The sequence below is a fragment of the Malaya genurostris genome, chromosome 1 (assembly GCF_030247185.1).
Source record: "Malaya genurostris strain Urasoe2022 chromosome 1, Malgen_1.1, whole genome shotgun sequence".
NCBI classification, from domain to species: Eukaryota; Metazoa; Arthropoda; class Insecta; order Diptera; family Culicidae; genus Malaya; species Malaya genurostris.
Window position 1 is genome coordinate 18,239,646 of NC_080570.1, and position 17,327 is coordinate 18,256,972.

The window sequence follows — 17,327 nt, forward strand, 5'->3', positions numbered from 1 at the left end:
TGAGCCTGGCTGTAGGACCTAAATTCTGAACCTGTACCATGGACCTTGGTTCTGAACATGATCTCGAATATTTATGGCCTGAGTTCGGAATCTGGCCTTGGATTCAGAACCCGAACTCGAAGCCTTCTTTCTGGTCCTAAATTCGACCTGAATTGAATACAGGACCTGATTTCGGAACCTGGATTCTGGTCCTGAATCCTGGAGTTGGATAGAGAACCTGAATTCTGAACCTGGCTTCAGAACCTGAACCTAAATTTTTAATCTCTTTTCTGGACCTGTGTTTTGAGCATGAATCAGAGTTCTAGATTTGCAGTCTGATTTCCGAACCTGGTCTCAAAACCAACATTCTGAACCTGAGTTCTGAAGCTGAATTCTGAACCTGAATTCTAAATCTAGAATTGAATACCGTACCTGAGGTCTGCCCTCTGATCCAGAATTCTGAACCTCCAGATCTGAGCTCTGAATCCGTATTCTAAACTTGAATACTGTACTTGGATATCGAATGCAATTCGACAACTCATCAGTAAACCATTCAAAGAACTGCTGTTGTGAGTGGTTTTCAGATTTGCTTTTCAAGAATGCAGGCAAGAAACTAACGGAAAATGTATTCCTCGTCAACTTGTCTCTGCGTCGGCACGGTTAATTGTAATTTGATATACAATTAAGTCTTTTGTTACGCGAGAGATACGCTGCAGTTCCACACATAATTGTCCCATATGTACAGGAAATCCCAAAGAATATGGGACAATTATGCATAGCACGGCAGTACGAAACACACAAAGAAGCGCATAAAAAACTTACTTTACTATGGGGCGCCCTTTAAAATTTTACCCTGTACAATAATGGATAGAACTCAATCAGGAATATCTCTTGTTATTTTTATCGCAGCAACATAATTTATGAAATATATATGGATATGGAAATATAATCAGCAATTTATGATAAAGTTTTCAGTAGTAGGAGATATTCAAAAATAACTTAAAATTGAACTTTTTTCAAATGTTTGGTATGAACGAGCATTAAGGTGAAATTCAGTGCTAAAATAAGGCGCACAAAGTTTCAACCACATGAATTAAATGAAGCATATCGTGAAAATCGGCACATAGAAGTACGGAATATATTCAGTGATTGAGTGCATACTCTGACAAGGAAGATATTGAAAACAATGTCATATTAATTTCTAACGTAAATTTAAGAATACTAGATGACTAAAAACGATTTGTAGTGGATTTTTCAATTTATGAATGAATTTGAACATTGCATTTTTTAATGAGCATTAACTTAGCAAGGCACCTCTCGCCGATGAAAACGCAAATAGGAGGATAATTTATTGCTAATTTGTTACGGTAATTCTCAATTTGTCGCTCATTTTTGAATTTTATTTCTCCTAAGCATCCCTCCTGAACAAGCATGAAAATAACTTTAAACTCAGTGAATATTTTGTTGCGGATTAGTTCCTAATTAGCTACGATAATTTTGTTTTCTTTGCACAATTTTTTGAGTACTTCGCTAAGTTCATATCAAGTTAATTTAGCACCCGTTCTAAATAAGTTTGAAAACAAATCGATACCCAGTGGATATTTTGTTGATTATTAGTTGCTAATTAGTTACTTTGAATTTTTTGCTCATTTTTTTTAGTATTTCGCTAAGTTCATAAGAAGTTAACGAAGCATCCGTCCTAAATAAGCATGGAAACAAATCGAAACCCAGTGGATATTTTGTTACTTATTAGTTGCTGATTAATTTCGGTAGTTTACAATTATTTGCTCAATTTTTTTGGAGTACTTCACTAAGTTCATATGAAGTTAACGAATCACTCGTCCCAAATAAGCTTGGAAACCATTCGAAACCCAGTGGATATTTTGTTGCTTGTTAGTTGCTGATTAGTTTCGGTAGTTTAGAATTTTTGCTGATTTTTTTAGTACTTGACTAAGTTCATATGAAGTCAATGAAGCACCCGTCCTAAATAGGCTTCAAAACAAATCGAAGCCCAGTGGATATTTTGTTGCTTATTAGTTGCCAATTATTCGAATGTGGGGAAAAAAGCATGTCAAGCATTATTTAGTACTTCGCTAAGTTCATATGAAGTTAACGAAGCACCTGTCCTGAATAAGCTTGAAAACAAATCGAAACTCAGTGGATATTTTGTTGCTTATTAGTTGCTAATTAGTTTCGGTAGTTTAGAATTATTGCTGATTTTTTTAGTACTTGACTAAGTTCATATGAAGTCAGTGAAGCACCCGTCCTAAATAGGCTTCAAAACAAATCGAAGCTCAGTGGATATTTTGTTGCTTATTAGTTGCTAATTAGTTTCGGTAGTTTAGAATTTTTGCTGATTTTTTTAGTACTTGACTAAGTTCATATGAAGTCAGTGAAGCACCCGTCCTAAATAGGCTTCAAAACAAATCGAAGCTCAGTGGATATTTTGTTGCTTATTAGTTGCTAACTAGTTTCGGTAGTTTAGAATTTTTGCTGATTTTTTTAGTACTTGACTAAGTTCATATGAAGTCAATGAAGCACCCGTCCTAAATAGGCTTCAAAACAAATCGAAGCCCAGTGGATATTTTGTTGCTTATTAGTTGCCAATTATTCGAATGTGGGGAAAAAAGCATGTCAAGCATGTTACTCGTATTCACGTCATCAAGTTATTTCTCTGACCAGAGCTAATAAAACTCATTTTCATTGACTCAAAATAGACGAAAATGACAAGAAATTACTGTCATTCGCAGTTTCGCTTGCAAACGCTTGGGAACGAAATCCATGTCCAGTCAATGACATAAGTGGGACAGTAGTTTCAAAATTTTGTTCTTTCTTTTATTTGCTCTTTCAGTCATTTGCGGTTCTCAGTATGCATTCCCATAGTATGCAGTGTCGATATTTAACCGAAACTTTGAGAATCGAAAATGACAGAAAAAGGTTTCACAATGACTTTTACCTGTCGGTGCTCGAAACTGTAGTAGTTTTGGTTTCCAAAAAGGTTCTGGGATGCAATTACTTCAATTTGTCATATTGTAGTCCCTCTTTATAGCCAAGCGTCACACATTTTCGATATATAACCATGAAATAATGAGAATTGAAATTCTGCTGATGCTCCCTGAAGACGTTAGTTTGGTTTCGTCTTGTCATATAGGGGGAAGAGTGATGTTTGCAATTATACTTTCTCTTTTTTGAACGAGAATCGGGAGTGATTCGTCTCGCTTCATTTGTTCTGGTGTCGGTCATTTACGAATGAGACAGTAAAATATTGAAAATGAGGTTTTTTCATTGAAAATGCGTGACAATTGTAAGCTCTGTCTCTGTCATTATCCTCCCGTCAAAATTACTTTAAAAACGAGTAGAAAAAAACCTCAATATAACAACTATGATATGATAAATAGCTATGGGTACATAACCGTTTTTACTAGTCTATATGTTTCGTCTTCGACCGTGGACAGTCAGTGCAGAGCAGTTTTAATTTAGCTGCTTAGTGCAAACTGAACAGTTCAATCTGAACCGCTATGTAAACTATTACGCTATTACGACGTAGAGAATTTTGATTAGAAAACCATCATTCTTGTACCGTGTTATTAATTGGGGTGCTTGTGGAGAGCCTTGAGTACAAGCATTGGTTTTAATGGGATTCATTATTCACTGACAGTAGAATATGAATTCTCGTAATGGATTCTTTTATTCAAAATATATGAGTCGAGTCTTCTTTGTATTAGTGCTTCAGCACCTGCATTTCCTCTTTGTTCAAACACACAGAATTTCAGTTTTCGATTCTAATACCGATTAAGTACCGAGTTAGTCACAAAGATTCCGAGACCTGTTGTGTAACATCAAACGAGCAATTATTACACACAAACAGACCGAATGGCAAAAATGTCCACTGGCGGTGGTTCGGATTTTTCGATGATACCGAGAGTTTTCTTCTTTCCATAGAAAAACAAAACAAAATTAACGCAAAACCTGGTGCGAAATACGCACGCTACGTCAAGGGGCGGGCGAGGGGTGTTGGACATGCGCTTCAGAGTGATTCCGAGACTGTATCTTACCATGGGATGGGGTAAGGATTAGGAAGAACGGCACGAGTTCGTTCGTTCGTAAGAACGTTCCTCTTTGTTACGAATGAAAAGATGTAAACAAAGGAAAACGGTTACTATTTGTTGTGCTAGCTAGCCCCGGGATTTTCGGTGCGTGGCGCATTTTTTTTGCACGCCGGATTCTCGTGGGAATTCTTGAATCTTTCTTCCACTGAAAAATATTGATTTTTGATGTTTTCATTGTTGTGTTTGGTAAAACGTAGTTTTCTTATATGTTTGATTTTTTTTCGATCAGTTATTGAACCTTTTTTTTCATTATTCTTTGTTTAAGTTAATTGTTGTGTTTATTTTCCTTTTAATTTTTTTTTTCAGAAAGTATAAAGTTACCTACCTTTCCGTCTGCCGAACGGACCCAGGAAGGCCACACCCTTCCCGATCACGTTATCGTCGATGTATTTCATGATCTTCTGTGTATCCTCGGGCCGTTTGGCGGTAGCAAAGGCGGCCCGCGGTTTGATCGGTCGCAGCGGAAAGTCATCGCCGCTGAGCGACAGACTTTTGGTGCGGCTCGCCTTCTTCAAGCTCATTGTGACACCACCCCGACCCTGACGGTGGTCAGTTCCTTCGTCCTCGGGGGCAGCCAACTTTGACCACGGATATTGGGAAGGTACTACGATGCACTACGAACACACTAATTAAAGCTAACCACTTTTATTCTTGGCCACTAGCAGCTTGCCAACTGATCCTGAACAGGTTTGGTGCACTTTAGCTCTTGTGGTTATAAACAAATTAAGCTTCTTATTATTTTTTTTTGATTCACCCGACAGCTTTATTACCCTCGCACCACTGATAAGCTATACACTTGCGCGCGGTTTAAAAAACCAAAAAAACAAACAAGTTGACACTAGATATTTTTTATTGGCACCATGAAAAATTCAGTAGGCTGAAACGCATCACTCTATAGAGCTTATTTACCAAATCACCCGCTAGTTTGCGGCACGTCACACTTCTTTTGACAAAAACCGAACGCTTTTCTTCTTTATTCTTCCCTGCAATCGAAAACAAAGCCAGAAATTCACACTTGATCCGACGCAAATCGACGAATCCTATTGTTTGTATGGTCTAATTTTCACGCTCACTAGTGCACTTGCTTTCTTCTATGGCCGAACTAAATTCTCGTAGCGCACAGCTAACATTTCTTGAGTAGTACAAACTACAAACTCGGTAAGCGCCTGGCACCTGATCGTCGTAATTTTCCACCATAGATAGTAGTAGTCGTAGTAGTAGTAGTAGTAGTAGTATGAAACTAAATAAAATACTCGAATCCCTAAACAGTGACACTAGTGGCAAAGTATGTCCTATACCAAGCGGTTGAATTCCTTTGCATGAAGCGACAAAACAAAACGCGTGCTCAGCGGATGAAATGCAAAACTCGAATGTTTTGAAATGGTTACGAACGAACTGTCGCAACTCGTGAGTGCTGTGTTTTTCTTTTTTTTTTTTGTTTGCTTGATGGCACTTGGTGCAATTGAAAACACGCGTTCTTTTCGATTCGAGAGTATCGTTGGTTCTGTTTTTTTGTGTGGTGTGGTGTCTCGTGAGAGATAGCAGCAGCGTCTGATGGTAAGAATGAGTGCTGTAAGAGATTGAGCGGTGCCAGCGCTCAATGGTGAGTGTTGGAGAGTCGTAGGTGCCGAAACCAAGTAAGTCCATTTTAGCTTGTTCAGTCTTCTGAACAATCGAATCGAACTAGTGTAGGTTTTTTTATGATTTTTGTTTTTTTAATGATGTTTCGTTCTTTAAATTCTATCTTTTTAATAAAATCAACTTTTCAAATGATCATCCGAATGAATTCGACTTCATCACTTTTTGAAGCATTTCAAGTTGGATGGCAATTTGCAAATAATATTATAATGAATTTAAAATTTAACGGTGATGTTAAATAATTATTTGAATATTTTAAATTGGAATTCTCGATCTTTAAAATCGAGTGAATGATGAATGTTATAATTTTCTCAAAGTTAACAAAATTCATATTGTCATTGTGAGAGAAACATTTCTTAAACCAAATGTCAAATTGAAAAGCAGTAACCATTTTTGTACAACGGCAAATTGAACATCGAATTTTACCTTCTTTCAATACTAAAGTTATTGAAAACTTGGGAATCGAAATTGAAACCATTAATGGAATTTATTTCAATCACTGGAGCATATTTGCCATTCCAATGCATCGGCGAACAATTGAATTTCTTTGAGGGCGATTTACAAAAACTCACAAGATATCGACCTAAATTTTTCGTAACAGGGGACTTAAATGCAAAGCATGTCCAGTACAATTGTAGACAAAATACCGGTAAAATACTTCATAATCAACTCTCTGCTGGTTACTTTACAGTTCTTTATCCCAGTAATCCGACTTGTTTCTCTTACGTCAAAAAACCCTCTAAAATTGATCTGGTTCTAACAGTGTTAGTGGAGTAATATCATCAATAAAATCAACAAATAATATTAACATATATACTGTGATTAATAATCATAATAATGATATGAAAAACATTTTCAATCATAAAGCATATTATGCATCTAGCTGATTAATTTACCTTATTTAGCTTAAATATCATACAAAGAAGTAACAGGAGTACAGAATTTTGCTACGCCAGTTCAAACGCGCCATTCAAACGCTGCGCCTGCTGTGTGTTTGAAACATATCAAACTCTGCGCTCCTATTATTATTGGTGGGGAGTATTTTTTTAACCAATTTCAGGGTGGCAAGTGAATTAGCGATTTCAATATCCCGGTTTTTCCCGATTTTCCCGGTGCGCGAGACTAATGTCCAAAAAACATCGAGAGTTGAGAAATAAGTATTTTTCGGGTATTTCCTTGGAACTACGATTAAAACTCTCATCCACAGTTTGTCCAAAGGTTTATCTTCTGAACTAACAGTATCATCCAGCCCAATGTATTCCATCTTTATTTTGTCTTTTACTTCGCCAGTAACTTCGATGTAACAATAGGATTAAAACAAGAAACATATCTGGCCAACAACGGTGATGAAAGTGATCAGTCTTGCATTTCACGAAGGAATGAAGCATCAAAATTATTGCAATTTTCTTGAAAAATCAACACAATTTATTTAAACTTCTTGCTTTTTGCCTTTCTCATATAGAAAGGTTATGCAATCGCTGTGAAAACCGACTCGAAGTGTCATATACCATTCGACTCAGTTCGTCGAGTACGCAAAATGTCTGTGTGTGTGTATATGTGCGTATGTGTGTATGTAACGTTTTTTTGCACTAACTTTTCTCGGAGATGGCTGAACCGATTTTCACAAACTTACAGTCTTGTGGTCCCATACAAAATTCCTGAATATTATTTGGATCCGACTTCCGGTTCCGGAATTATGGGGTAAAATGTGCAAAAAATTGTGAAAATAAGTGCACTAACTTTTCTCAGAGATGGCTGAACCGATTTTCACAAACTTAGATTCAAAATTCCTGAATATTATTTGGATAAGATTTCTGGTTCGGGAGTTCTGGGGTAAAATGTGCAAATAAAAGAAAATATGTGTTCTAAATTTCCTATAGATGGCGCGACCGATTTCCACAAACTTAGATTCAAATGAAAGGTTCTGTGGTCCCATGCGTAATTCCTGAATTTCATGCGGATCCGACTTCCGGATCCGGAAATATAGGGTAAAGTGTGTTACAAATTTTACATCATCACTGAAAATGGGGAAAAACCTTAAAAAAAATGTCTAAATCGACCACAAATCTTTTCCAATTTGATAGTTTTTATCAGTAGACGGTCAAACAAACCGATTTCGGTTATTCTTTTAAGAATCGAAGAAAATTATTTTGAAGAACACCACAGTATTATATATGATAGTATGATTGATATGAGAAAGGCATCATTACACCACTAGGTGGATTAAAACAGGTTTTCCAATAATGCTCCTAAGCGCAGCTTTCACATCATATTCGACGATTATTGGTGGTGTTTTGTAGTTTTCCAGAAATATCATCAGTTATTGGAAAGCCTAACGATGAAAAATTAAACTTAAAGTCTTACAATTAAAATAAAATAATTATTTTTCGAACTATTCAATCTTTTTCAAGACTACCACTGAATCAGTCTTTTAAAGGCTATCTGGAAAATCAGTCCTTCTTGAAACTTATGCAAGTTAGGAGTGTATTCTAGAAATGGGCAAAACCGTTAATTTCAAAGAACTGTTGAAAACTTGATAGTTGTACCGAAAGAATTAGTTCTATTGAGCCGTTCTTTCGTTTTTCTGAAACTTTGTATGTTTCTTCGAAAAAAATATGAGAACTATAAATTACATTTTGTAGTTAACAGATTCAATAATAATAAAGTCTTTTGCATGTGTTCTACCAAAAATCATTCTCTTTTGTATACATTTTCAAAGTTCGCGAAATTCTACCAGATCACTCAAACCAGCAAACGTTTTGAAAGACTATTCTATTGAGAAGAACAGTGAGCTATCATTCTTCAATAAAGAACTCCAGTTTACTCAATCTTCGAGGAAAACTAGTGCTTTTGGACCGGTCGCGGACTAACCATCTCTAGTGTATTCCAATACTTTTTTAGCCTGGTATAGTATAAGGTTAAAAATTTAAAAATGAATGAACTAAAGCACAACACTCCTCCCTCAAACCCGAATACTTCTAACAACCAGTGGCGTCTCGTGACAAAATTTACGGGTTGTGCACTACTTATACGGTATGATATCAGAACCGTTTCGACGTTGCAACTGAGACAGCAATTTGTTTTCAACTGCCATAAGCATAAGGCACTGAAGCCTCTCCTGAATGTGTGCATACAAGTTCTCACAGAGCCTATTCGACCAGTTGTGCAGTGCACGAGGTGCACATGAGGACGAAAGACCATTGCTAACAACATATACGATATTCTTTCAGAGTTGGGTTTTGGCGAGAGAACAAAATCCTAGAATTCCTAAAATGTACGCTTGTCACTTTGGAAAAACAACAACCATCTATGCCTCTAGTGATTGAGATGATCTAAATTTGATTCTCCTATTATCGACACTGAACAGGCTCTTACGAATTCTGGAAGACCAATTTCAGCTGTCAAAGAAGGAAATCAAATACTCCTTGCAAATGAGGGATAAAATGAAAGTCGACAGCTCTGTCGATTTTGTGAATCCTATTGGAATCAATACCAAGATTACTACACAAGTATTGTCACAATTTGACATTACTGAGACAAATTTGAGGGAAATTATTGGCTGGCAACTAAAAACACGGCCCCTAAAATTTCTTAAAAAATTTATCAAACAAACATGTTACTTGATGTTACTTTTACCATTATGCATACTTATTCTGAAATTTGAAGAAAAACACTAGAAAATGTCCTAAGTGCAAATGACAGTTCCTCTTTCTTTACTCTTTCTTTCGATTATTATGGTCCTATAGGCAATCATTTTATCTTACACTTTGCATAGAATAATGACTGAAACTATCAACTTTCGATCTGCTGTTAAAAAAATGTTGGAAAATACAGTAATATTTGAAAGAGAAAATAAACAAAGAGAAACTGTCATTTGCACTTGGAATCTTTTCTAATATTTGTCGAGATTCAATAGAAATCCAGCAGAAGTATCTAAATTATCCTTATTTTTCATTATGAGCATTCATTGTGCTGTTATTGATGCCAACTAAGAAAGCGTTTATTGAATTAAAATTGCTGAGGTGTTGGCACCATTTTCAATGGATTGAACCTGTGAGGGAAAATAAGAAGTTTCAAAACTGGTACTGAACTCCTAGCTCAAACACAAAATGGCCTTCATCTTTTCATTTGTTGTATCAGGAAAATCAAGATGCTGAAAATCGTTACTAAGATTAGGACTAGTAAATTTTTTCCGGGATTTGCACTAAAATTCCCGACTTTCCGGGTAAAACCAAATTCCCGACTTTTTCCCAACTACATATATATACATATACTCTTGTCTTGTAACAATAACGCTCCTGGGTTGGACAGAATTAAATTCAACTTGGTGAAGAATCTGCCTGACCTCGCAAAAATACGCTTGTTGGAATTAATATGTACTATCAATCTCCTAGCTAAGAGGAGATTGATAGTACATATTACTACCAATCTCCTCTTAGGAGAGAGCTAATATGTACTATCAATCTCCTGGTGGACCCCAGCCCCTAGTTGCCAGTGAACGTTCTTTGATACGATAAAAGCCATCCTTGCAGACAACGATACTTTCAGTGATGGAATATGGATGCGTTTGTTTTCGTTCCGCTGCAAACTCTCAAATTATCAAACTTGAGCGAATTCAGTATTGTTGTTTGCGAATTGCTTCAGGCTGCATGCATTCGACTCATACAATGAGTCTTGAAGTTCTGGCGGGAGTTCTTTCCGTGAAAGATCGCTTTTGGGAGCTTTCCTCGTGAATACTAATAAGATGTGAGGTACTGAATCCCCTAGTTATTAATAACTTCGAAAGACTTGTCGAGCTTCAATCTCAAACAAGATTCGTGACAGTATATTTTAACCATATGTCACAAGAAATCAACCCTTCAAGATATATTCCTATCCGTGACAGCCTCCAAAATGTCCCTGACTCCACTTTATTTATTTTTCGACACATCCATGCAGCGGGAAGTGTGTGGAATCCCGGATCACCTACGCTCGATGGAAATCCCAAAAATATTTTCAAGTTAGTTCAGGCATATTGACTCTGAGAAAATTTCAATCTAACTTTGTAAAAATCGGTTCAGCCCACGGTTACCAAATATACGGATTTCTCAGTATTCTACTGGTTTTCAAAAACATTGGTATAATTTACTGAAGTTTATATGGGTTTTGCCAAAAATAAAAATGTTTAAGTCGGGTTCTTCCACCAATTCCGTCCTGCTTTGTCATATGATGATAGAGGAACCGATTCCGGCGGACAAATTTTACTGGGTTAAATCATTGAAAACCTGCGCAATTTGAACTCTGTTGAACTAATTCACAGTTGAACTTGCAGAACGCACCCGAAGTTTGTTGTACATGTACAAACGTTGTGCATTCTCCACATTCAATACACTCGTGCGCCTTATTTGCCATCAGTTGCTCTCTCTACCCGATAGATTTTAGCAGTTTCTGTACACACTGTGAGGAGTGATGATTTGTCCTGGCATTACATTCCTTTTGTGGAATTTGGCCTTTCTGTTTCCTTCCAGGTCGGGGCTCGAACATACGACAACTGGCTTGTAGTAAGACCAGCGTCCTATGCATTGAACCGCCAACCCAATTTAGTTATGTCAATTTTCAATCGTGATCCAATAGATAGCAATTCGAGACTCAATTGAAGAGAAGTTCACATAAAACGCCTAGACAGGTAACGTCTTTGGAATTGCCCACCCTTCTTGTGTTGATGTTCTTCTTTCCGTGGCTTCCACTGACTACACTCCGCCACCATCCAGCACTCGTCTGCCCAACCCTTCACGCTATCCCTCCTATCACCTTATCAAACACTTTGAAGATAACACAGAACTTAGGAAATCGCTCTTCCGCTTCATGGGGACTTCGAAATTAGTAATCACACACTACAATCTTTCGTCTTGTTCGGATTCTTTTGGTATTGAAGATTCTTTATTTATAAATATCCCTTAGTAAGTTTTAAGAAGAGAGAACCCTTGAAGACGACTTCATCCTTAGCGTCAAATATCAAGCCGGTAAGTCTCCAGTATCCAGCAGGAACGACCTTCGGTACCCAATCGGCCTTTGGAGCTAAATTCCGTCTCCAATATTTACCTTTCGGAAAGGGACAGAGCCAATCATCCCCAACCCGCGGCAGGTTTGTGGATTCAACGAAATACTCCTGGTATTCTTTGTATGGTCCATTCAGCAAATTGCACGAACTATTCTTGGATATCTTCAACGGATACTCGTTCCATTGATTGTTACCTAGGGAGCTGTATGCCACGGTTAATGTCCCTTGGTATTCATCGGTGAAGTCCACAAAAAGTTCGCCATTTCCGTCCAGTACGTAGGTAGTTCGGTTGAACTTGCGAACCCTCACTTTGGATAAGTCTACTAGGTTAAATCCTGATATCTGCTCGACTCGGTCCAATTGAACCTCCATGACAGCACAGTCGACGAGGTTGCTGGTGGTGCCTAGAAAAACTAAGCCCAGTGGGAACAGTAGGAAGTGGAACATTGCTGGTCAACTGAATCCAACAGTTGATTCCGATTGACGTTTTATACGGAACCGTCGTCTGATTGGATCATTGCGTGTTGAATAACGGTTGATTATAAATTATAAATTAACATGCAGCTCGCAAATCGAAAGTTCCTGTATATAATTGCTAATAATTGAGGAAATATCTCACATACTAATTTGTCAGTTAAAAGATTTGTCTCGAATTAAAAAAAACGGTGTTAATTTTTACCTAGCGGTGCTAGAAATTGTGGTGTGGGTTATTTCTATGCCGCTTTGAGTAACGTGTACAATTTTTCATACTTTTCACCCTGTAATTCTGGCATATGTACTATCTATTAATTGATTTATATATGTTTTCTGGAAATTATTGCTGAAACGTTTGATAAAACCCAGTATACTATTTGCTTTATTGGTTACGGTATTTTAGTGTTCAACGAAAGTGAGCTTGGAGTCTACGACTGCGCTTAAATCTCGTACAATTTTACTCCTAGATCTATGTCTATGGATAGAGTTTCATTTTTCCTACTGAATTCTATTGAGTTACATTTTTTACATTGAGCTTGAGTAGACTTTTGCTACACCATACGTGGAATATATTGATTTCGTTCTGGAATACTGCGGCGTCGCTGGTGTTTCTAATTTCCATGAAGAGCTCCATGTCGTCAGCATATATAAGCACTTTTAGGTATTTGAGTATGAAGGAAATGTCGTTTACATGCAGTATGAACAGAAAAGGTCCTAGATGAGAGCCCTGAGGTACGCCAGATGTTACATTTCGTTAAGTATGTTTCAAGCCATTATACTAGATTGTGTTGTATGACATATTTCTGCAGTGTGTGTGTGTATTAGTACTGGTATGTTGATACGGTCGAATGCTGCGTGGATGCCAGAATCCATGGCATTCAGAGTGAAAGTGATAAATTCTAGAATTGCTGTTTGATGGTTATTACAATTTTCAGTTGTTGCAAAAGATCAATGGCTATTAATCAGTAGTTTCGGATATCAGATTTCGAGCCTGAGTGGAATGTTGGTACAAGAAAAGACGATTTACATGTTTTAGTGATAAATTGAAAAGTTGTAGAAGTGGATGTGAAAGTTCTTCTAAATATTAAATCTTCAAAATCAAGCTGTGAACGTCAAGCAAACAAAAAAAAACTTGTGTTTTGAAGTTCCGATTCGAATGAAAGGTCTCACGGTCCCACCGGTAATTCTTACAATTTATTCGGCATTGACTGACTTGCGAAGCTTGCCTCATATTGTGAGCCGAAATTACATTGAAATTTAAGTATACAAATCATCCATATTGCAATTATGATGGAGGAACAGTTCCTACAGAATCTTCCTGGCTACCGACACTGAAACATTCCGTCGAACGAAATCTGAGCACTCCACTGAATCACGAGACGGAATATTTTCATTCTCTGCACGAGTATCTAGCGAAAATTGTAGGTCTTCATACATATTTTTTCCAGTAGTAACAGTTTTTATGCAATGCCTACTGCTCCTCTACGTCGCACACAAAATCTCGATGAAAACAAAATCTAAACAAAAACAAGCCACTCCGCTTCGTTCCCTTCCTTATGCCCCGTTTACACTTCTGCTGGCTGCCAGCATGCTGGTGTCAGTGTACTGCCCTCTTAGGAAAAAACGTTCAACGGTGGTCCTTCGTTGGTCTAATACTTTGGATCATTGGACCACAGTTGAACGTTTTTTCCTAAGAGGGCAGTACACTGACACCAGCATGCTGGCAGCCAGCAGAAGTGTAAACGGGGCATTACACTTCGGCACACACTTTAAACAGATTTTCTAGCACGTGACACGCAGAGTATGAGTTACCCCGAACGGGAGATTTGAGATATTCTCTCTCTTACACTCTCTCTGGAATACAGTGCGGATTAAAAATATGTTAAAAACCGTGGCATGGTGGTGCTGTGTGCTGAGAATACACTCCGAATTTGTACCGTCGAACAGCTGGATGATTCGGTCAATTCAGTGTTTTAATTTCCCCACTTTTTTAGGCATTTTAATATGCATATTAAAATGTTTAAACCGCATATGCACATTAAAATGTTTAAACCGATATGTAAAAATGCCATAAACTCTTAGTGTTTTTGATCTGGAACACACCTATGTTTTTTTTTTGTCAGGTTTTGAACACTTACAGACAAGTCAATTTTGCTTCAATTATTATTATTATTTCACCATTTGATTGGAAATATTTCTAAGTTTAGATTTGAATGTATCAAGCCACGTATTTTCAATTTTTCTCCTAAACACGTTTATTTCATAAGGCAATATACATTAGTTTTACTTCACCTTAGCATCCACAATACGTGTATTTTAATCCCTATACAACTCTAGTTTAGTCAAAACGGATAGTATTTAATAAAACTTATCACTACTAGTTTCCTTAAACTCAAAAAAATCCACACGTTAACCTTAGGTGAAAAAACACGTAGATTCCAAAAATGGCTTTGTCATCGGAGTTTACGTGATCTTGTTAACAACCAGCAGATCATGATTAAATATGAAATGCACCATATGTCAGAATTATTGCTGTGTCACATATATTTTATGTGTCACGCACTTACTTGAATTCATTTTGTCAAGTTCATTTTGTGCTCGCAATATGGCGTCAGTTTAAAAAACCTATAACAAACAACATTGGCCAAATCCTTTTTGACCCTTCTACGGTATTTATCACAGTGATTTTAGGGTAAATAATTGCTCATTGATTTTATCGACAGTTATGAAGTTTAGCTGATTTTTATTATACTTCCAGATCTAATATTAGTACCAAGGCTCTGCGAACCCAATCCTCAACAACTTATTTGCATGACCAAGTGGCATTACGCGAATTCTGTGCTCCAAAAATACGAAACTAAAACACAATTCAATTTTGTTTTTTTTTTCTACAGCGGAGTTCAAAAGGCAAAACCTCTAGATTCTGTTCCAGTACATCAATCACATCTTGAACTACTAGTTCCAGTTGAATGCATTCATTGAAGGGAACAATGTTTGCTTCAGTTTAGCTGCTCCGGAGAAAGGATTCAAAACAATGAATTCTGTATTTTTGATATTTTTCGCAAGTGATTCAACAGAAACGAATTTAAAAGTAAAATTTTCAGCATATCTGCGTGCGAACAAAATTTATCGCAATGTTATGTCCAACAGACTATGTAATCTATTAGTTTTTAATACCAATAAACATTATTAAGATTCAATATAGAACTTTATAGTAACAATTACATGAAAATAATGTGACTATTAAGTAAAATTCTGGTAAAAAGTAAGTTTAGATGAAATAAATTTTACAGCACAACTTAAATGAACTTTGTATAAATTTCACAAAAGTATTCTATCGAATCTACGAAAAAAGTGACGTAGATATTACGTGATACAAATGTGGACTAAGAGTTCATGAGTTCATTCTGTGCTATCTTTACTTCACTTAAGTATTACAAGAAAAGTTCTATGGATAAAAATCACATACGTTTTCACGTAGCATTGAAGTGAGAATTTTTCTAAGTGTAAATATATTAGTAAAGACTGTCCCAGAAAGTTGTTACACTCTTCTATAACCACTTGTGCAGTTGTTTATTCGTTTTCATTAGTTTGTTTCGAAATGCGTGGACTTTCAGCAGAACAACGTCGAAAAATTGTGTACAAATGGTGCACAGAACGCGGACTGAAGGAGTAAGTGAAAAAGCCGTGCGAAATGCAATCAGGAAGTTCGGTGAGGATAACACCTTCGTGGATAAACCGAAAACGGGTCGAAAAAAAGGTCCTGCTAACCCTCAGTTGGATAAACGTATACTGAAGGCGTTCGAGTAAAAGAAGGAGGTTTCAGTTCGGGATGTGGCCAAAAAAGTAGGCACTTTGAAGTCAAATGTTCTTTGTACTAAAGAACGTTTGAAACTTCGAACCTATAAGAAGCAGAAACAACCAAAACATAGTCCGAAACAAGAAGCATCGATCAGGCTGAGGGTTCGAAAGCTGTACAATACGATTCTTGCTGGAAATTTGAACTGCATAATCATGGACGACGACACCTACGTGAAACTCGATTACAAATCCTTGCCGGGACCACAATATTATACGGTGCGAGAATGGCAAGTGTTGAAGTCGAAAAATTTGGTGAGAAAGCTATGGTCTGGCAAGCAATTTGTAGCTGCGGTAAGATTTCATCACCACTGCTTCAATGAACAGCGAAATATACATCAAGGAATGTTTACAAAAACGACTTCTACCCATGATTCGAAGCCACAAGAATCCTGTTGTCTTCTGTGGCCAGATCTTGCTTCTTGCCACTACTCGAAATCAACGGTAGAATTGTATACTACCAAAAATGTCACTTTCGTCCCGAAAGACATGAATCCACCAAAATGCCCACAACTTCGACCAATTGAGGAATTTTTGGCATTAACGAAGGCACATCTTAGGAAACATGTCTCGGCAGCCGAAACCATTGAATAGTTCGAAAAAGATTGGAAAAAAGTGTCAAAACTTATCGCCGAGAAGTCTGCACGGAATTTAATGAGGAATGTTCGCAAGAAGGTGCGCCAGCTATTCTACAATGGCTAAGTAGCAAATGTTGAGAATAATATTCTGTTGTTGTAGTCTAATATTATCAGTATATCTAATAGAATTTGAATATCTAACACTTGTGAATTATTTACAGCGAAATCAAAGTGCGTCCATACTTTCTGAGACAGTTTTTATGTCGGTATCCATCAGTTAATCTAAACACTGTTTTTATCAAGCGATTTGCTATTATAAATTACATTCAAAAAAACATTTGTTTTGTGCATAATCTTATAACTATTTCAGGTTTGTTCGGATCAGTTCATAACTTTTATTCGATATCATATAGTTGGCAATTGTTTGGACTCATGGATGAGAAAACAGTCTAACATTTTTATGTTTATGTAAAATTTAAATTGGAACTCCAAAGGACTTAATGAAATGATGAAGAAGTTTCTTGTAAGGAAGGCCACGACAAGCAAGAATGTCGCGAACTGGGACATTGGATAGTCTACCTTGGGTACGCAAGGAATTTATCAGATCTCAAATCTGACATCACGATGCTCCAAGCATGTCCAAACGACATG

The 17,327-nt window shown here is 36.9% G+C and overlaps 1 protein-coding gene across 5 annotated transcripts in view; it reads right to left on the minus strand.

Annotated features, from left to right (window-relative positions):
* The window catches only part of LOC131434028 (uncharacterized), an 81,744-nt gene extending 76,240 nt beyond the window's left edge, over positions 1-5,504 (minus strand). For 2 of the 5 annotated variants that reach the window (XM_058600667.1, XM_058600661.1), the window contains exon 1: positions 4,414-5,502. In XM_058600667.1, the coding sequence (XP_058456650.1) occupies positions 4,414-4,609 (196 nt within the window). In that variant the 5' untranslated portion in view covers positions 4,610-5,502. Of the gene's footprint in view, positions 1-4,413 lie in introns of all 5 variants that reach the window. The other 3 variants (XM_058600649.1, XM_058600653.1, XM_058600672.1) reach the window with 3 other exon arrangements.
* Between the last annotated feature and the right edge of the window lie 11,823 nt (positions 5,505-17,327).